The following is a 21,226-nucleotide window of genomic DNA, read 5'->3' on the forward strand; positions in this document are numbered from 1 at the left end:
TGTCTATTTGAAAATGGGAAATGGTTATGGTAAAGAAAAAGTGCACAAAATCAAAAAATACAAATACTGACTGCAGGTAAACGTAGTCACTCACTCAGCCTTATAAAAAAAATGAAATGCTGTTTTCTGTATGTTTAAGGTTTCCAATCCTGATGGGGATTTCCGTACCACCCTCCTTAACTCCTCCGTCCTGGAACATCCACGAGCTCTTATTCTCCTGCCTGAAGCGGGGTAAACATTTTACGCTACACACACAAATACACTAGCGAGGCACCTCTTTATTTCTAAGGCCAAAATCAGTACAGTATCTGAAACAACACCAGAATGGAAAACAGCTAGTGTTTGTGTTAGGCTCCGTTTATTATAATTCATTGAATTCTTCAGCAATTTTGACGCAGATTGGGTCGTTACTAACATAAAACAGTCAGCCATGATACAAGCCAATATATAATCGGGGCTTCAATAAGTTTGGAACAACGGGGGCCTGCTTGCTATATGCTATCATTGCCGATATATATACAAAGAACGTATATGTGATTGTAGATAAATGATATTTAATTCATTTTGTATCACCTCACAGTTTGATGTTCTGGACTGACTGGGGAGACAGAGCAGCGGGTATTTACCGTAGTGCAATGGATGGAACCAATGTGTCCTCAATTGCATCAGAGGGCGTCCGCTGGCCCAACGGAATTACTGCTGATGATCACTGGCTGTACTGGACTGAGGCCTTCAGCGACCGCATCGAGAGGGCTGACTTCAATGGAGGCCAACGACACATTCTCTTTGAGGAGTTGCCCCACCCATATGCCATCGCTGTCTTCAAGGTGAGTACTTTTCCATTTTAGTTTCACTATTTTTAAATGAGTATGCCAATGTTTTGAGAATATTTTCACAAACTTGCTTGCAGAATGACTTGTATTGGGACGACTGGTCCAGAATGGGCATCTTCAAAGCTCCGAAAACTGGTGCCCAGAGTAATGAGCTAATTGTTGGCCGACTGACTGGTGTCATGGACCTCAAGATTTTTTATAAAGGCAAAAACGGAGGTGAGATACATGTCTGTCTAAGTTCATCAATAATTAAATAATAGCTAATAACTTGAACTCTAGTGGGCTTCTCATCCCGCCAGATCTCATAGTACGAGTATTTTGCCCCATCCTTGATTGTAGTATGTCCTGTAGAATCTACTGAATGTCATCACCACCAAAAATATCTCTTGAAATATTATGTACCAGGTCACAATGCCTGTGCAGACCAGCCATGCACACTATTGTGTCTGCCTCAGCCTGGCTCTAGACACACCTGCATTTGCCCAGAAGACACACCAACTACCACCTTGCCTGATGGACAGCTACAATGCCAATGCCCCAGAGGATACCAGCTTCAAAACAAAACTTGCGTTAAAACTGGTGAGACTGTGCTATATGAAAAACACCATGTGCTGCAATTGGTCAGATTATGTCTCCATTAGAAATGATTGACCAATTGCATGTGGATGTGCCTGTCATTGTCAGAGCTAAGCTGTTCCGCCAATCAGTATCGCTGCTCGAATGGCCGTTGTATTAGTAATATCTGGAAATGTGACAGTGACGACGACTGTGGGGACATGAGTGATGAACAGGAGTGTCGTAAGTACACACTTTCTATCCGTCCGTCCATCATTCATCCATTCGTCCATTCATTGATTAAAATAGCTTGTCCTCATCAGAGTACAACAATTTAAACTGTTCAATGAACCTACCATGCATGTATTTGGAAAGTAGAAGGAAACCGGAGTGCCCTGAGAAAAGCACAGAGAACATGCAAAAACTCCGTATAGAATGGCTGGAACCTGGATTCAAACCCAGGTGCACATGTAAACGGGTTGTCCGCCCTTTTGCTCACATAGTCGTGCTGTGATACAGTAATAGTTGTTAAATTATGATGAAGATGTTTGCTGCTGTCTAGCATCGTTTGGCTTTGACAGGATTTTTATGAAAGTGCTACTCTAGTTACTTCTGTCCTTGGATGGCCTGTTGGACATTCGATATAATTGGCTGTAAAAATGACATGGAGCCCAATCATCCATAAAAAGGGTTTGATGGAATGGTGGTAATGTGTGCTCGTATTTACTACCTTCTAGAAGTCTACTGTAAAAATCTGTGGAGTGCTTTTTGTTTGCGTTTTACTCAACCCAGGGGAGTGGTTATGCGTTTACTGTTTATGGACTGAAGCTGCGAGCTGTTGCCTTTGACCTTGTTTTGAATTTAGAAACCCACCAAATTAGTAATTGTCACAATAACGGGAGTCCCCAAGGTACAAAAGCAATCTATAATTGCCATTTCATGTTATTTGAGTAAAAGCCGTAGCTTTTGTACTTGAGCGTCATTTGTTTGAGTTTTTCTTTGGAACAAAATCCATTTTTCAGTGGGCCCTTGATCAAGGCAGTCACGATTTATTATTCTCACATTTGTCATTTCTCTTTTCATCTCCATCGAGAGTGTTATCTTCCAATAAAAAGTGAGCATCCCTCAAACTGCCCATATCTTGTTGGTGTCTTCAGCAACTACAACTTGTGACCCAATCAACCAATTCCGCTGCGTCCTCTCCGGTTCATGCATTCCCTTGGCTTTTCAATGTGACCATGAAGATGACTGTGGAGACAACAGTGATGAAGAAAATTGTGGTAAGTCTTAATGTTTATATCCAGGTACTGTAGGTTATAATGCAATGTTTCCAAGCTGGGGTAATTGTTTTTAGCAATAAATAAGAGAGGATTGCTCTTAATTAACGCTTGGTCTCACTGTCTCTAAAAATAAATTCCAAATGAAAAACTTTTGAGGTGTATTCGGATCTGTAAATTAGTAGAGCTTAAAGTTCAAAGCAAAAATGGTGACGCAGGATTTAGCTATTATGCTGCACACAAAAGGAATATGCTGTCAACAGTAGTGACGTTATCCCTAAGTGTGTATGTTTTTACGTCCATGACGATTGTTTTGGCTCATAGATTCTCACGTGTGTGGTACTGGGGAGTTTACGTGTGCACGGGGTGTTTGTATCCGTGACGCCTGGCGTTGTGATGGAGACAACGACTGCAGAGACTGGTCGGATGAGGCTAACTGCACAGGTAATGTTTTTTTTTTTTTAAAGAATTCAGTGATACGATTCCTCTGATAAAAACACTTTTAATAATTATATTGCATTAGCTTAGTCATAATATTTACCAGCTTTTTTGTTATACTAGTAAAAGTCATACAATTTTGTAAAATGATATCCTCAAAGCTTTCCTCACCGTTTTCTCAAATTGTTGTTTCTTTCTAGCTGCCCAACATACATGTGAATCCAGTAGTTTCCAGTGTCATACGGGCCACTGCATACCACAGCGCTGGACGTGCGACGGTGACAATGACTGCCAGGATAGCTCAGATGAAGACCCTCATTACTGTGGTAACATGAAACACTTACTAACACTAACGTACATAACACAACACTGATATCTGTTGCATCACTTAAGATAGTCCACACTTGTTGGATTGCTACCATCAGCATTTTGGTTTATATACACAAGGTAATGTTATGTTCTTCAAGAAATAGTTGACTCCAGAAAACAATTCTACTAGTTGCTGAACCTTACCATTAATTCATAAACACGACAGAATATGTTATTATATATTACCAATTGCTATTATTTTGTTATAAAAGCTCTGATGGTTTTCACCATAGAAAATTTCAGATATTCTCTGGACAAGTTGCAGGACAGGACAGGATAATGAAGCTATATTAGTGTGTCATTGCCACAATCATGAAGAAGCTTTTTTTTTTTTTTCCCCCAGTAATGTTTATTTCATTTTCCAGAGGGAAACAAATGCAAAGGCTTCCAATGCGCCAATAACACTTGCTTGCCAATTACTTCCCACTGTAATGGCGTGAAGGAGTGTCCAGATGGTGCTGATGAGGAATTCTGTGGTGAGCATGGTTAACTTAAACGATTGCAAATTGTGTCAGTTCCACGCATCCACGTTTGTTAAGCACATTGCACCTTGTTTGTTTATTCACCCTCAGACCCCTTGTGTACTCGCTACATGGAGTTTGTATGCAAGAACCGAGCCCAGTGTCTCTTTCAGTCCATGGTATGTGATGGTGTCAAACACTGTGAAGATGGGTCTGATGAGGATCCAGATTATGCCAAATGTGGTAAGCAATCTTACATCTGCCTGTTTACCAATTTCTTTGTCTTTGTTTTACCTTGGAAAGAAGTATGAATAGGAATAGATAAATATCTTTATGTTGAAATGAGTGCACAATTCTGACATACTAATGTGTCCATCAAATGTGGATTTGTGAATGGTCGATATAAATGAATAAACTGTATGTTGTGCTTACCTCTAACTATTCAACCTACTGACACACATTTTGCTTGTTTTGTCAGCCACTCCATCAGAGTTCGGAAAAGTATGCGATGCATACACCTTCCAGTGTGCCAACGGAGTGTGTGTGAGCCTGGAGTGGAAATGTGACGGCATGGACGACTGTGGTGACTACTCTGATGAAGCCAACTGTGGTGAGAAGGTTTATTCTGGTGTACTCCTCAGAAAGTAATCTCGAACACAGTACACAGAGATGTTTGTGCAGAAGTGGTTTGTTTTGAGGAGCACAAAACTCACTTTGTTTGTTTCCTTATATGTTGCAGCTGCTCCCACTGAAGTACCTGGTTGCTCGAGGTACTTCCAGTTTGAATGTAAAAGTGGACGTTGCATCCCAACATGGTGGAAGTGTGATGATGAAAACGATTGTGGGGACTGGTCGGATGAATCGGAGTGCACAGGTACGTGCGTCACCATTTATATTCCACAATATTCCAAAATCCCCAAAGACATAGCCCTAAATGGCCCTAAAATAAGTATTTAGTCTTTTTTTTAATTTTTAATTTGACTATTTTTACTAATTTTTACATTTTTTGTACTGTAAATATTCTATTTAAAGTAAATATAAGTCATTGCGACTGGAAACATTTTTTTACTGACATTCTTAAATTTGACATTTTTAACAGATTTAAACTGCTAGCATTGATTATTTATCTTGTCTACATTAAAGCATCCCAGTGGATGAATTTATAAAATCTCAACATCCACTCAGCATAATTTAACAAACTTCCACCCACCAGGTGGAGCAGTTCCTCACACCGTGTCCCCTGGTCCATTGACCTGCGCCCCCAACCGCTTCCACTGTGGCACCGGAGCTTGTATCATCAACAGTTGGGTTTGTGACGGCTATGCAGACTGTCCAGATGGCAGTGATGAGCTGGGATGTCCCACAGGTACTTGATTCCATAACGTGTTTGCATATCACGTGTATATATTCTCTGTAAATCATTGATAATAACATGCAGCAATGTATTTTTTTTCTATTCTTCTATGTGCAGTTAATGACACTGTGACACAGACACCAATTTCCACCCAGGCGCCATCCTCTCATGGGCGATGTAGTCAGGATCAGTTTCGTTGTCGCCATACACATCTCTGCATCCCAGACTGGCAGCGTTGCGACGGCAAGATTCACTGTCGGGATGCTTCCGACGAAGCCAATTGTCGTAAGTCTCTTTGTACCGCATAAAGTGGTGCTACCATTATACACATAGTAAAGGAAACAGTCAAGGCCTTCTTCAAGACAAACTTCAGCCAGTCAATAACAAAATGATACTATAGTCGCTGAGGAGACTTGGGGACGGCCTGAAATATTTTATTGTCCCTCAGGTGCCATAAGAGAAAATAATTGCACTGCAGTAAGGGGTGGCTTTATTAAGATGACACACTCGGGGCTCTGCAATATGGACAAAATTTCATATTTTGATATTCTTGACAGCCATCTCAATAACAATGCAATATTACTATGGGTTCTAAGTTGCTATTGCAAATTCTGCATAACTTTGCAGAAAGTCATTACAGTGCATTATACCATTTATGTTTCTCCAAAAAGACTGTGAATCTACTGTATCGGCCTGCAAAATGCTTTTGTTTCAAAATCTTGGCAATCAGAAGAATGAGGAACGCTTTTACTCTTTTCACAGCCACCCGCGGGCCATTGCTCTGTGTAAACGGGAACCGCTGCGCTGATGGGGAAGCCTGTGTGCTGGACGAAGAGCGGTGTGACGGCTTTTTAGACTGTTCTGACCACAGCGATGAGGACAACTGCACTTGTAAGTTCATGCTGAAGTTGGTCAGTCTGTAGTGCATGTGTGAAAGGATTACAATAGTGTTTTTGATATTTGTATCACTGTCTTATGTGGACTCTATTTTCTTCTAGCTGATACTCTGGCCTTTAAAGTCCAGAATCTTCAGTGGAATCCAGACTTCTCGGGGGCCATCACTCTCACATGGTCTCATCCTAAAAAGCTTCCCCTGGACTCCTGCTACTACCTCATCTACTACAGGTGGGTACCCCTGTATTTAGCATTTACCCACATCCAGTCTTAATATTTTTATTTTAATGCAAGTGTAAATGTGTCCAGCAAATGTATACATATTTGAGATGTTTTCTCTTTTATCATTATTATTATTATTATTTATGATAGAGTTTTTGTATATGACCAACAGATATGTAGGTACTTGTATTTTAGTTTGTCTTTGCAGCAGCATGAATATCATAACTAGGAAGTCGTGACTATCTCTAACATGTTTATATGTGTGTTAGGCTTATAGGCACCCAACAGTGGACCATCATGGACACTCACAGTAACAAGATGAGCTACAAACTTACTGTTCTGAGACCAGACACCACCTATCAAGTCAAGGTTCTCACACAGTGTCTCAGCAAGCTTCACAAGACCAATGAGATGATTACCATCAGAACGCCAGAAGGATGTGAGTCTTAGTGATTTTTTTTATGATCTGACCTACCTTGTGCTGAGGCTCAATGTATTGTAGAAAGCAGAATGTGTCATTTTAAAGTGTTGCTCTTGCTTAATTTTCAAGTCATGATACTTTATTTTCTCCACCTGCCTGTATACTCTGGTAATTAAAAAAAACAAAAACATAAATATATACACGTATATATATATATATATTTTTTTTTTATATAAAATGTATGTTCTCTGCAGTGCCTGAGGCTCCCAGGAACCTGCAGCTGTCTTGTGATAATAGTAAGGATGGTACAGTTGATGTTTCCTGGAGTCCCCCTGACAAAGGAAACGGCCTCGTTCGAGAGTATATCGTACGTTTTTCACGCTCTTCTCACAGCCTGCATCTCTCTCTTTATTCTTCAGTTTGCATTTTAAAAATGAAATGTATTAAGTTTAAAAAGTATTGAGAAGGAAGGGGAACCATTTGGGGTTGTCAAAATCTGATTTATTAAGTGTGACAATGCCCCTCAGGTTGAGTACAGTGAACAAACAGCTATGGAGTGGACATCACAGAGAAGTGCCACAACGAGCACCGAGGTGAAGGAGCTGCAGCCAGACATGCAGTACAAGTTCAGAGTAAGCCAGACACACACTCCCATATCCATCCAAACATTTTCAACACCGCTTAATGAAATTGAAACAAAACAAAATATGGAAAAAGTGCTCATAAATACTGTCCAGTTTCACTGTACACAATGTCATGACATTTTTTTTTCAGGTGGCAGCTGTGACCAGCCGAGGTTTAGGAAGCTGGACTGAAATTAAATCAATTACTCCCTTGAAAGGTGAGATTGTTTGTATACGCTCCATCTATAAATATTAAGCCATACTGCCACCTTCTGTTGATGTGGACACATTGACAGTTGGGTTATCTTGAGTTTTGCATTTGCTCTGGTGCAGCTCTACCTCCTCCTTCCGTGATTGTCGACAGCATCACTGCGGAGTCCATGAGCCTCTCATTCAGCCTGAACTCCCAGTATGAAGTAGGTGCAGCATGTGCTGTGAATTTTTTTTTTTTTTACCGACAAACAAACTAATGTGCTCATGTGTTTAAGGTGGAACAGTACATCGTGATTCTGTCCTGGCAGTTTGACTCGCACATGAAGGAGAGCAAGAACTATACCGTCAAGCAGAAGATCCTCAGAGGTACACTATGCCAGTATTTCCAACCCTTTATTGAGTGAAGGCTTATTATTTATAATGTTAAAATCTCAAGGCACACAACGTTCGCTAAAAAAATGCATCATGAACAACAAAGAAAATCAGATCACAATTTTGACAACATTTATTTTATAGATATCAAGAACAGTCGAGCTCTTTTTTGTAATCATTGAAATCCTGCACTTTTTCTGGGCATGTTATTTCTGAGACTCGGATGAGACACTGCTTAAATAATTATAATGCCAAATGTTTTCTTTGTCAAACTTCAGCGATGAACCTGACAGCAGGGACAGTGTATGAGGTGGCTGTGTGGGCTCAGACCAGAATAGGAGACAGTGCAACAGCCTTGTCTCATCATCAGACTCCTGGCATCCAGCCAGATCAGCCCCTCCTCAAAGCCCGAGCCCTCAACCAAACTTCTGTGGACTGCAGCTGGACCATCACCAATGCTGCACAGGTGCACAACATGTCTACCAGTACTGTCTCAACAATAGGGCGACACCCTCCTGCTCATCTGAACCACCTTGAAAGGAACAAAAATGAAATGATGACAATGACAGATTATAATGAAAACACTTTTAATGATGATCATGATTCAAAATTTAATGATGGTGTTTATTTGTAGGTGTACGGTGTGTTTTATGCTACATCCTTCCTGGAGTTGTACCATAGTCCTTATCAAATCCGCACCACTCTTACCAATCTGACGTTCACTGTGAACAGTGGCGAACAGTATCTTTTTCTGGTGAGTCTTTTACAGACACGCTTCCTTTTGCCATTATCAGTTGAATTGTTTGTTAGGCTGAGAAAGGCCGAGTCATCTAATCTTTGCTTTGTTTGGGCTTTAGGTACGGGCTGTCTCACCCTACTTGGGTCCTCCATCGGAGCATGTTGTGGTCAAAATGATTCCGAATGAACGGCTACCACCCAGGAATCTCCATCGTGTGAATATAGAAAAGACAGAGGTCACACTGAAGTGGCAGCCACCATATGATACACCAAATACTTCTCTGGTACAACTCTCGTCTCTTTATGTAATTGTGATTATGATGAGTGCAAATGCCTCACCATCGCACTGCTTTTCAATAGATTGTTTTATATTAATGCCCAACAAATATTTTCTGTAATTATGAATTAACTATCGCGTTAATGGAGGCGACTTGCGTACCAAGTCATCGCTGCCCAATGCGTGGAACTATTTTACATGTACGTAAACCTCCTGTATAGGTCGAAATAAGAACACAATGGACAAACTCTGAAAAAGAAATCAATCCTATTTGTTCCTTAATATAGGCACATCAATTTCTTATTTTTTTTCTTTTTCCAATTGCTCAATTTTTCACACATTTGTCTGCCAAGAAAAAAAATCATAATCTAAGAAGTATTACGTACTAATTATAAAATTGCTGTAGAATGAAATAATAGAAACACATGTACTGCATTTTCAAATATTATGGTTTTCTTTATGTATTTCTATCGCTATTATATTTTTATATGCGCTTTTGTTATTGTGAAGTTCTAGGTAAGTAGACTATGCAGTGCATTTAACTGACATTAGATATGATCGCACGCACCTGAAACCTAAGAGAAATATTATTTCATCTCATGTTTCCGGTCTTTCTGTTTAGACATATGCAATCCATGTATGGGATGCCATCCGCAAGGTGGAGCGGGACTACAAAGTAGCTTCCCAGAACAACACAGTAGAGTACCGGTTGAAAGGCCTGGAGCCTGGAGGACGTTACAGTATCTCAGTCCGTCTCCGCAACATGAGCAAGGAAGCCAGCTTCACTCTCAGCACTGGTATGAAGCAACCTCATGTTGATTTGTTGGAACATCTAATACATGAATACTTATGGTCTGATCTGTGCATGGACAATTGGCATCCCTTCGCCCGTGAGTTGGTGGATGCCATGTGACTCACTAGTAATGATTAAGCCGTTGGAGATAGATTAAAAAAAAAACTGTAATTCAGCAGCCATCACTTATACATTAATACAGATGTTGTGTTCTTTTTAATTCGCAAAATGTAGTTTTGTTTCGTCTACTGTATTTGTGTTTGCTTTGTTTGATATTTCTTCAAAATCAATTTTCTTTCTTCTACAGTTCCACTTTCAGCTCCTGAGGCCTTGAAGATACTGACTGAGAATGACCACGTATTCTTGCTCTGGAAGAGCCTAGCAGTCAAAGAGCAGAATTTCAATGAGAGCAGGGTGAGAGACTCATCATTGCTATGAAATTATTCGCTAGAGCTTTATTTTTAACGCTAATTGTTTACAGGGGTATGAGGTGCACGTGTACGACAGTTTGACCAACAAGACAACCTTCCTGGGAAATACTCTCGAGACCTACTTCCGCATCAGCAGCCTGCAGATTGGACACAACTACACGTTCTATGTCCAAGCGCGCTGCTTGCTCAACAGCCAACTGTGTGGCGAGCCCGCAGTGCTGCTGTATAATCAACTTAGAGCAGGTATTAGGGAATGAATCCTACTATTTTTTCCATCTTCTATTTTTCAATTTTTTTAATGCATATAATGGACTCTACCTTTTAATTCCAATCCTTTGGAAACTGTTGAGAGCAAGTTCCATACAAGTATTTGCAAACCTCAGAAGAGGTACCAAGTTTGCTTGTTTTGTGTTTCTAGGAGCAAGTGAGGCCTCGGCAAGTGAAGGCCACTCTGAGGACATGGCGGCAGTCGTGGTTCCAGTCCTCTTCTTGCTGCTGCTGGGAGTATGTGGCGGTTTGGTGATACTCTACCTCAGACACCGTCGACTACAAAACAATTTTACCGCCTTCGCCAACTCCCACTATAACTCACGCCTAGGCTCTGCCATCTTCTCCTCTGGGGATGAATTAGGTGAGCAAAATTCAAATATTTTTATTGATATTGTCATATCTTGCAGGATACATTTTTTGCATGTTTTAGTGACATTTCAAACGTTATCTAAAGTATTGAGTTATCTGCGACATTGTCCTTAAAGTCATGTTACATCACTAAGGATAATTCAAAAGGAAATATTTATCCCGGTTTGAACTTTATCCCTCTTTCTGCTCCCCAGTGGATGATGACGAAGATGCGCCCATGATTAGCGGCTTCTCAGATGACGTTCCCATGGTCATTGCGTAGCGCAGCCGCTCTCCTTTGACGTACTTCTCTTCTCCCCTCCTTGACAGGAAGCCACCTAATTAGAAAGAAACATGAAGAAATGAGAGATAGAGATATTTTTCAAATCTACAATGCACTTTTTTGGATGCGCAATAACTTATTTTTTATAAGAAAAGAATATATGGAGGTTGTGTTGGACACTGAGGCATACTGTGAAGAATTTAGCGTTTGTTGAGTACGACGTGAAACGACAAACCCGTTTTACGTGGTCCATTGCTTAAAGCCAAATTAAGCATCCAGAGACTTAAATATAGAATGCAAAAAAAACATACAAATGCACATATAAAACAAAAACATGAGTCGCATAAAAAAATAGAAGAATACAAAAAGGCAAATGTATGTTTAGACATCAACATATCACAGCAAACACATCCCGTATGAGCGAGTCAGAATAGTCAGCTGTCAATCAAATATCATCTGTAGAATTCGAATTGTCTTTGATTTGGGAACGAGCTGAATGTTAAACATTATAAAACAACATTCTAGAGACTGCTTTGTTACATCGATAAACTTGTTTTGTTTAGATTTTCCACCACCAGCACACTGTTGTATATTTATATGTTGACACGTGCCAAAATGATTGGATAATTCCAAGCTTTGGGAGGTTGAATTTCCCTTTTAAGCATCACCTGAATTCATTAGAGCTATCTGTAAATATTGGCTTTTAATACATCCTATCTTTGTAATGCTGCACCATATTATTTTGTAAAATATACTGTATATTTTGATTTTTCTAAAACTAGTCAAAATGATCATCCCCAGCCTTTTTGCCATAAATGTAGTCGCCGCGTTTGGAGTTCTCAGGGAATTGTTTTGGGTACCAGCGAAGCACCACCGTCATCATCCTCACGGGTTAGGTCCACCCTGCTCTTTAAATGGTAATGGATCACTTGGCGGGTTATAATGCAGATAGTAGCCGAGGAATAGATAAGTAGCTGCTGTTAGGATTCACATTCACAGTTTGAATGAAGATTTTACTGAGCAACCCCACTCCCCAGATCAGATAGTCTGCATGGCTTAATACTAATATCATTCAAGTGAGATTTTTTTTTTTAAACATTTTTAAAGACCATGTGTATACAAGCTCTTTGTCACACATCCCTAAACGTGTCCGCATTGAAAATGAAGTCACTCATGTCACCTACCTCCCACTTACCCGTCCCCCGATTGTATGTAGTATGTATGGTAGTCTTTTAACTGAAAAGTTGTGTGTAGCCTCTGAGTTTGAGCCGTTGGGTCCTCTGCTTGATTTTGATTTGTTGTTCTTTTTAAGAAGTCTACATGAATGTATTTTGTAATCATCTCATTCTTCCCTCACTATCTGTGACTTTTATGTGATTTATTCTTCATTCTTATTACAGTGGGTCTGTAAGAAACCATTCCACAGTGGTCAGCACATGCTCTTTATTTGTTTGTGTCTTTTTGTGTGGAAATGCTTCGAGGTACTGCTTCCTCTTTTTTTTTGTTTTTTTTTGTTTTTGCTTTTTGGATTGCGTTCCACGGCTTTTTGTATAGTCTTTGCCTTAACTTTATTTATTTTTTTCTGGCAATGGTTGTTTGCTCTCTACAATTTTTTTTCCAATTTAATGTAATTTTTGTTTGCGTTTGACCACATAATGCCTTATAAGACTCATCAGGTGTCTGTATAATGAATGATAGAAAACAATGTTGCACCTACGTATATGCATACACTGTCACATTAAGATGATGCTATTTCTTGGGCATTTGTTCAGTTTTGTCAAATCACTGCTTCTTTCCAATTTACTTTTGGGGATACTTTTAAGCAACTTTTAAAATTCATGTACAAAGTGTAATTATTGTTTTTGGCCATTTGCGCCCCACTTGTCTTTGTCAACGTTTGCTTCAAAATGTTGTTCGGCATGGAAATCTGGCCTTGGCCATTTTTGATGATATTGATGTCTTGTTTGCTTACTCAGAGGTTGAAAAAAAAAAAGTTTAAGAAACAGTGTGAGGTGTTTTCAAAAACCACTTATGCTGAAATAAAGGTGATTAAAATTCCATTTTATTGTCACTTTTACTCTGAACATTTGCTGGGTACAGTGTGCCGTATCTGATAAGCCAATCGATAAGAGGGCATCTTCAACATACCTTAACCTTGAAAAACAAAATGTATAGCATATTCAACATTTGATCAAAGAAACGTTTAAGCATACAGATATCTTCACAGTAAAGAATAAAAATTATGCGGTCAGATATTTATTGAAGTGTGTATATAAGAATATCCTGTACAGTATTAAATTAAACAAATAGAATATAAATTATGATTCCATCTACGGTTGCTCCAGTTCCTTATTTTAGTTGCACACTATATTATAGAATTGAGTTGCAAAGATTAAATTTTAGCTCATCATCAAAAAGTGTGTTTGTGTGCTGAGGGGTCAGAGCTCCAACTTGGTAGAGGTGGAGGCTGCGTTCATATGGTCCACGAGAGGGCAGTAGATCCTTTGGTGCGCTTTGAAACCAAGGTGATTTCAGCATTTCAACTATATGGCAGGGACATACAACATTTTAAGGCACTTATAGACAAACAACCATTCATCCTCACATTCACACCAATGTATCAGTGATGAATCATCAGGGCCTTCTCTGCTGGCCTGAACTATCAGAAGCACTGACTAACTAACGTGTTCTATGTCTTAATAATTCTTAATTCCTAGCAGTCTGTTTTCTTGATTTCCTTGTGTTTCTCTTGGCTGCATTACTTTCAGTATGCGCTACCATGCTGTAATCTTCCCACGGCCTTCAAAATCAGTACTTTAGTGCTGGCAGATGCAAATTCAACTCACAGGTCCAGCAAGCTGGCCAGCAATCAGTAGAAACATTTTGGTACTTTGCTGGTGCATTATTTTCACATTTGTGTACATTACTTCATTATTCTTATTTCTGGCAGCACCCAGTTTTCCACCACTGCAATTTTTGAAATAAAATGCAAGAATATTTTACCCTCATAAATTTCCACTAATTGTTTAACTTACGCATTATGCTAAAATAAAAGCAAACAAAACTTTTGGTTGACATACAGCCCATACCGTGGTCCATGGTGCACAAAGCTGAAGAATCGTCCTCCGTGTTCCCAAGTATCACTTTTGGGTACTTTATAGCCTGTCCCACAATTATGTGAGCGTTTTTCCGTCCTCTTATTGATTTGTTAAAGCACATCAAATTCAACAGAAAGTGTAACACCTCCCGTTCATTTTTTTTTTGTATTAAGAAGTAGTATTTTTTCTGTAACTCAGGCCAATTGAAGACAAGTCTACAACAACAAACCACTTGTCTCACTCTCCAAGGGTTAAGATGTAGGTCAAGAGGTTTTTTGCGACTTGCTGGTGTCGAAGGTCAATAGAGTGGAGTTAAGGTGAAAGCCAGCGTTTGAGAAACTCTCTCATCAGAGGGAAGTTAAAGTGGCAAACAACAAAGCGGAGTGTGCTCATCCGGACAAAGCCTGCCAGATGACCGCTTTGCCATCAGACTGCATTGTTGACATAGTGGACAATCATGGCCGCCGTCTCAAAGGTGCATGTCTGTCCGTATGATATTGACATTTTGACAACATAGGGCAGCATTGCGGTATACAGTATATCCACTTTCCAGTCAAAAATATTTTGTATGCAGAGAAGTTTCTTTTATTATCCAAAATGTGTTTTGCATATAATTGGATGGATGACTGTCATTTTTTTAAAAAAGTAATTTATAATAATAATTCTGAAGTACATTTCAGTGTCTGCACTATTTTCTTTTATTTGTGTAAGAGGTGACTGATTTTGCAACCTTTGGTAGTTAGTTGGCATATCTACCAATACCACCCTAACCCATATCAATGGTTGTTATACTGTTTACTTAGACCTCAGGGGGTTCTCAGAATTCTTTTACATTTACCCTACTTGCTTAAATCACACTTCAGATTTTGTATGATTATGGCAAGCAGTTCCTGGTCACTATTGCCCCCAGCTGATCATACCACATCGCTTGGCCATCATTTGTCATCACAATGTAGCATCATCACCCTCTTACTGCTAAGAAAGCCTTGAGATACTTCTACGGTTTATCACAACCAATGCTGCTCATTCAAGGCCAACAAGGTCTTCATCATGCACTCATTTATATGTACAAAGTAAATGAAACTCCTACAGTCTGTGAGTATTATATTCATTCATAATGTCATGAAGGTTTCTTTGCTGGACAACTTACTGTACAGTATGTTGGAGTTTTTTTTTTTTTTTTTGTGCCATCAGATATCAGGATCTGCCATGTCAATGTAATCTACCCAGGACCTTCAATGCCAAAAGTGGTGGCCATGACACATACATACGATTTACTTTTTTATTAAAACCAATCATCAGATTCATCATTCTCAGCCTCAAGGTGACCTATGTATTTTTCCATTCTCTGATTAGTTGATCAGCGCTAACTATGCAGCCAACCATTGCTCCTGTCCCTAGATTCATAAACCCAAACCCCATTGAGGGGAGAATGTTTGTAAATACTTGCAAAGGTGATGAATGTTGAGTTCTCGAGAGGGTTCGTTCAAAGTTAAATTTTCTTGTCACAAACAGTTTTTGAACATGTTGACAATTTCCTAGTGAAAAAAAATGTGGATGTCAAATATTACATATTTGCAAGTAACATGATTATTATTATTTTTTTTAGATATTACTGACGGTGTAGAGTGATACGTTACTTCCGTTTATTACTCTTAAGTTTTTTTTAAATCAGAGAATATTTTAACTAATAATGATTTCGACACTAAAAGGAAAAGCCAGAATTTACAACCATACTGTAGCTGGTAAAAGTAACTTGTAATGAGGCTCTTAACATATTTAATGTGAAACTATAATCCTAAATGTTTTTACTCTCTGGTGGGAAATCACTGCCTTTGATTAATATTTGTAATAATAAAAATAATAATAAAATTTATTTTTTATTATAAATATTCGAACTGATGTTTATTCAAGTATATAAACAATCCCGCACTGCCCACCATAAATAAAATTATCAGTATACTCAAATTCATTTACACACAAACACTAGTGAGAAAAAAAGTAAATTGATAATTGGGTGAACAAAATAGATTGATAGATGGATGGACAGATTACATTTAGGTTTAATTTACTACACGAAGTATGAGGTGCGAGTTCCATTGAACAACTGAAAACAATATATATAGAGTACAACACATTTTTTTCTAATGTAGTTTGTCTAATTTGAGTTGCCGTCACATGACGTCCGTGTACGTCAATGAAGATAGCAACACTGCCTCCCCGCGGAAGGAACAGCAATTGCCTTTCAACGCGCGAATATCTGACACCTGTGCGTGTAGATTTCTTGAAACGGTGTGACGTTTGTGTCAAAAATAAATGGGCACGTCCTCTGAGCCATAAACGTAGATTCTACAATTCACGCGCAGACTTGAATATTTACAAATAATAAATGCACAAATCCCGCATATATTTGTAATCTGCAAAAACATTTGTGAAAATCACAAATACATTTGCAAAACACGTGAAAAGTGCGGATGTATTTGTGTGAATAAATTTGACACAAATCTCTCCCCATATGAAGATGTGTCAACCAACACAATTTCTGGCTGGTTTGTTTAAACGTGAAAAATAATTTATTCGCTCCTTCCAGACCAAACTACTTCCTTACATGCAGGTGCAAAGAAAGGAGGGGGTTGTCATCTAACAGTAGAAATAATCATCTTTGGTGAGTACAAAACATTTTAATTGTTTGTTTCCAATGTTCTTTGCAAGCAGTGTTCTTTGCATATGAAAGTGTAATTGAAATTTCTTCCCTACTAGAAGTTTTTGCTTATGGGAGTTTATTTGCTTTTCTTGTGTAAACTGCCTTGAAACAACTTTTGTGGGGAATTATTGACGTTATATGAATAAAATTCATTTGACTTGACGTAATACAAAAGCAACAGTCACATTTATTTGCAGTAAATATTCATTGAGTTAGATGGAGTTTTTGTTTGATGTAATTCATGCTTCATTGGTTTTGTTCTTTGAATATTTTGAATTTTAAAAATAACAATTGTTTTCACTTACAAAGAGTTTCGTGAATGAATGTCTGAAACCTAGTTCAGTAGCTTCAACAAGTACCAGTGATCAATATTGGTGATCAAAATACAAAATCTCCTATCTGAAAAATATATTTTTAAGAAAACTAATTAAAAAAACAAAACATTTGTGTGCTTCCAGATTGCTATTCATCAGGGTGAGATCCACCAATCAGGAGATTTTGTGTTTGGGCTGTCAATATACGTATTTGCACATTTACAAAGAGATTCTGCAACATCTGCTTCATTTATGGCACACGATCAGAGGCAGGACAACTTGTTCTGGGTTCTGTGAGGCTTGACTTTGACCTTGGGGCAGGTTTAATAGTCATTCACTTGCATTAGACAGAGCCTGTAAAAAGCTAATTTGAGCAAGTCAAGTAATTTGGTGCATAAAGTTTGCCGAAATTCTAGTTCTTGGGGCAATTTGACAAAACACACAGACACGTGAAACTGTTTAAAATTGTGACAACAATGCTTTATATGTCCCCCGTAATACTTTTATTTTGGTAAACAAAGGTTTTTATTGTTAAATGTAATTTTGCAGTGTTACATAGCTACTCAGTATTTTCATGGTGCTTCTCTCAAACAAATGATAAACTCTTTTTTAAAAGTGGAACTGGTTTTGATAAGTGAGCCCACCATTCACTGACTGTACGATCAGAATCAGCTTTATTGACCAAGTTTGTGCATGCCAAACAGGGAATGATGGTGTTTGTGTTACGCTGTTCCTGCTGTTTAAAAGCATCAACAGAAAAGGCTATAATGTCAAGACAGCTTTTTTGACCCCACAGAGGTGTTGCATTTCCTCAGGCAAAAGCAGGAGTTGTGTGTCTGATGCGACCCCCCATGGCTTCAACTAATAGCGCCCTCCCCCGTTGATGCTGTCAAAGGGTCAGAAGGATAGAGCCATCAAGGGAGAATGGCAGAAAAGATGCAAGGATAGTCTGGGCCATAGATGTACCATGGTGGCTCCCCATACTTGTTTATAGATGCGCATGTTTGCACGATTATAAGTGTGGCAGTGCAAGGAGTGAATTCTCATTTCCATCTATAGTATAAGAATATACACAGCCCATTTCCACAGCCCCCCCCACTAGACATAAAGGGTGCATTTGTTCTCAAACTTATGCCATTGTTCTGCAGTACTGCTGTTGATATCCATAGAGATTCTGCTTACTTTCAGATTCCATCAATATGGGCGGGTTGGACAAAGGCTGGACTATTAGACCCGTCCGAGAAAGGATGCAAACAGAGGTTCCTTGACTCTGGTATGGTGTTGACAATGGCAGCAGTGTGAGGCTGCCGGGTGATTGATCATTCTGCTGTTTTGCTGTGTGGGATAGATGTCGAGGATGAGATAAAACAAACAATGGGGTGCGAGGAAGTGGCATAATTTTTAGATGATGGGATTTGGATGGACTGAATGTGAGATGGGAGATCTTTTGGATAAATACTTGTATGTATTGTTGAGGTTTTAAAATTATTGAAGAAGCCTCACATTATTGACTGTCTTAAATGTATTACTTGATTTGTGTTACATGTATGTGTGTTGGATGGCAGATTTCTTCTATTTATACTTCTCATCCAGTGACATTCCATAATTTATCATCATATTTTTTTTAATGCAATAGAACCTTTTTAGGATTAAAAAGTAAAGATGTTTTCATGTAAGAAAAAAATTGTGGCTTTTGTTCAAGTATGTTAACGGTCAGGGGGAATCAAAAAGTGAGGAATAGAGGAGAAGATTTGCCTCGTATTACGGGGGGGATCCTGCCTGGAACAAACAGTCTTTTTGTGTTTTCATTAACAACAGGAGACTGTCAAAGAAGAGATCCTCTAAAATGAAAAGGATGAGGGTTCATTGCTGGGGAGAACTTCTCATTACTTAGGAATTTTAGACAATGAAAATTCACATGGATGAATCCATTGTTCTAAGGCAGCGTCATGAAAATGTAATCCAAACATACTTCAGCATGAACAAAAGAATAATAAATCATAACAGTTCATCGAATGGTGACACAATACTAGCTAGTTAGAGAGTTGAGGCATTGGAGTCAGGAAAGGGTAAACTACCATGTCCTAATATATTTGCAATGCAATCAGCCGGGATTGATGGCCCGTATACCCGACACCAGGCTCGGCTGTAATCTGCCTTTTCTTGGTTCTTGGACAACGGTCCTTTCTTCCATTATCTTGGCCTTTTCTGCTCTCTCTGTAGGTCAGGTTACTAAAAGCAAAAGGCCTCTTGCATTTTCTTCTTCTCTGTCTGTAACATCCACTAAGTTTCTCGTCCGGCTGTCCGTCCATCCATGATAGCATAAAAGTTACTTCCTGTTGTGAGTGTCTATGCCCAATTTCCTGATTTCTGATTTTCCACTTTGGTCCATCGTTTTGAAACGCCTCAGCGCTTAGCAGAGAACCTCTGAGGAATTGTCACATGCCCCCAACTTGTAAACCTTCACCAGATGTGAGCTGATCTCAAGTCATTGAAGTCAATGAGGGTTTTTGATGAATTGTGTTACATCCTGCACGACGTATATGAAGGCCCGTTGTCATACTTTGCTCTTTGTAGAAGTAGGAGGGGACAGTGTTTGAGGAACCAGGTGTTGCTGTGTGTGCATTCTCAGTGTCACTGTGTGCATTGTGAGGACAAAGACAGTATTGAGGAGACAGACTTGGAGCAGAGCAGGACAGGATACTCTTACAGACCGCCTCGCATTTGTGCCAAGTTCGCCCTTCATCCACACAACAGAGACTGTGTTCACTTTCTCTCCACTCCCAGCTTTGTTCAGTCTGGCTCTTTCCCTCTATCATTTCCCTTCTTCTTCCTTTTTTTTTTTTTTTTTGTTTATATACGCCAGGGTGGTTTGCCTCAGAGTTGACATCTTGGCTGTGAGGGCAGGCTCAGACAGGTCAAAAACTTGGCCAATGGAAATGTTTGATCTTCTTTTAAAGCCACAATGAGACCCCAAAGTTTTGCTGCTCATAAAAGGATCACAAGTACAAAAGAATTTTGATCAGTTGACGCACTGCATTATTCTTCTTCCCCTTAAAAAAAAAAAATCCTACACTGGGAGGATTATCACAAGATTTTTGGGCACACAACAATTTTGTGAAGTAAGATAAAACCTTAGCAAGCTTACTCATCTTCACCTAAGATTAAGGAATTTGCATACAATTGGTTTTATACATATCGATGGATAAAATACCGATTACGCAGTTTGAAACATGATCATACAGAGGCATTATCATGCTCTGGGTTCTGCTTAGAAGCCACTCTACCTGCAAGACTCAAGGTCATTACGGTACCAAAAGCTGGACTTGCCTTTGGCCCCGTCCAAGGACTTGCATCTTGAGGGATAACTTGATAACAGTAAGATTAATGACAATCTCCATTTTAAAAGAAATCTTAGACCCATCTTTTTAGAAACCCCAGGTTCATGTCCTGCATGGAAATCCAGACATGTCAATGAGACAGGAATCCGCTGCTAATTGGGAATAGCAGTACAAGACAGAGTGGCAGGAGACACAATGGGCCCACCAGAGGTGGAGATGGACTAACAGAATGGACAACTGTTTCTTCTGACACACAGGCGGGTTCTCTTGAATGGAGATGCGTGTGGTCGGACTGACAAGACATTAGTGAGAGGAGAACCAGAAAGTGTGCTGACAGCAGACCAAGTTCTTTCAGATCATGCTGACTGGCCGTTAATTAAAGCTTTGGGATTTGAGACATTAACTGCTGTCTCCTGTCTGAGACCATGTCGTAGGGAATGTAGCAAATGAAGAGAACCATTTGGAAAGATATTTTTTCCACGTTGTGTGTGTCCTATTAATGAACTGTAGGTTGAAAACTTGCAGGGATGAACAGTCTGTTCTTTGGACAACCTTTGGAAAATTGTATCTCCTGCTGAAATGGCAACACTTCTCTCT

At 39.2% G+C, this 21,226-nt stretch overlaps 1 protein-coding gene across 1 annotated transcript in view; it reads left to right on the forward strand.

Annotated features, from left to right (window-relative positions):
- The window catches only part of sorl1 (sortilin-related receptor, L(DLR class) A repeats containing), a 33,528-nt gene extending 20,296 nt beyond the window's left edge, over positions 1-13,232 (forward strand). Inside the window, exons 19-48 of the mRNA XM_049726759.2 lie at positions 140-231; positions 581-827; positions 911-1,049; positions 1,239-1,412; positions 1,518-1,631; positions 2,546-2,668; positions 2,990-3,109; positions 3,304-3,429; positions 3,838-3,948; positions 4,045-4,176; positions 4,412-4,543; positions 4,673-4,807; positions 5,147-5,299; positions 5,405-5,572; positions 6,050-6,178; positions 6,286-6,412; positions 6,673-6,842; positions 7,079-7,191; positions 7,352-7,456; positions 7,599-7,665; positions 7,781-7,863; positions 7,936-8,026; positions 8,311-8,498; positions 8,667-8,786; positions 8,890-9,054; positions 9,670-9,844; positions 10,148-10,254; positions 10,322-10,514; positions 10,690-10,902; positions 11,105-13,232. Coding sequence (XP_049582716.1) covers positions 140-231; positions 581-827; positions 911-1,049; positions 1,239-1,412; positions 1,518-1,631; positions 2,546-2,668; positions 2,990-3,109; positions 3,304-3,429; positions 3,838-3,948; positions 4,045-4,176; positions 4,412-4,543; positions 4,673-4,807; positions 5,147-5,299; positions 5,405-5,572; positions 6,050-6,178; positions 6,286-6,412; positions 6,673-6,842; positions 7,079-7,191; positions 7,352-7,456; positions 7,599-7,665; positions 7,781-7,863; positions 7,936-8,026; positions 8,311-8,498; positions 8,667-8,786; positions 8,890-9,054; positions 9,670-9,844; positions 10,148-10,254; positions 10,322-10,514; positions 10,690-10,902; positions 11,105-11,172 — 4,080 coding nt within the window. The 3' untranslated portion in view covers positions 11,173-13,232. The remainder of the gene's footprint in view (positions 1-139; positions 232-580; positions 828-910; positions 1,050-1,238; positions 1,413-1,517; positions 1,632-2,545; positions 2,669-2,989; positions 3,110-3,303; positions 3,430-3,837; positions 3,949-4,044; positions 4,177-4,411; positions 4,544-4,672; positions 4,808-5,146; positions 5,300-5,404; positions 5,573-6,049; positions 6,179-6,285; positions 6,413-6,672; positions 6,843-7,078; positions 7,192-7,351; positions 7,457-7,598; positions 7,666-7,780; positions 7,864-7,935; positions 8,027-8,310; positions 8,499-8,666; positions 8,787-8,889; positions 9,055-9,669; positions 9,845-10,147; positions 10,255-10,321; positions 10,515-10,689; positions 10,903-11,104) is intronic.
- Positions 13,233-21,226: the final 7,994 nt, after the last annotated feature.

This window comes from Syngnathus scovelli, chromosome 7 (assembly GCF_024217435.2).
Source record: "Syngnathus scovelli strain Florida chromosome 7, RoL_Ssco_1.2, whole genome shotgun sequence".
NCBI lineage: Eukaryota > Metazoa > Chordata > Actinopteri > Syngnathiformes > Syngnathidae > Syngnathus > Syngnathus scovelli.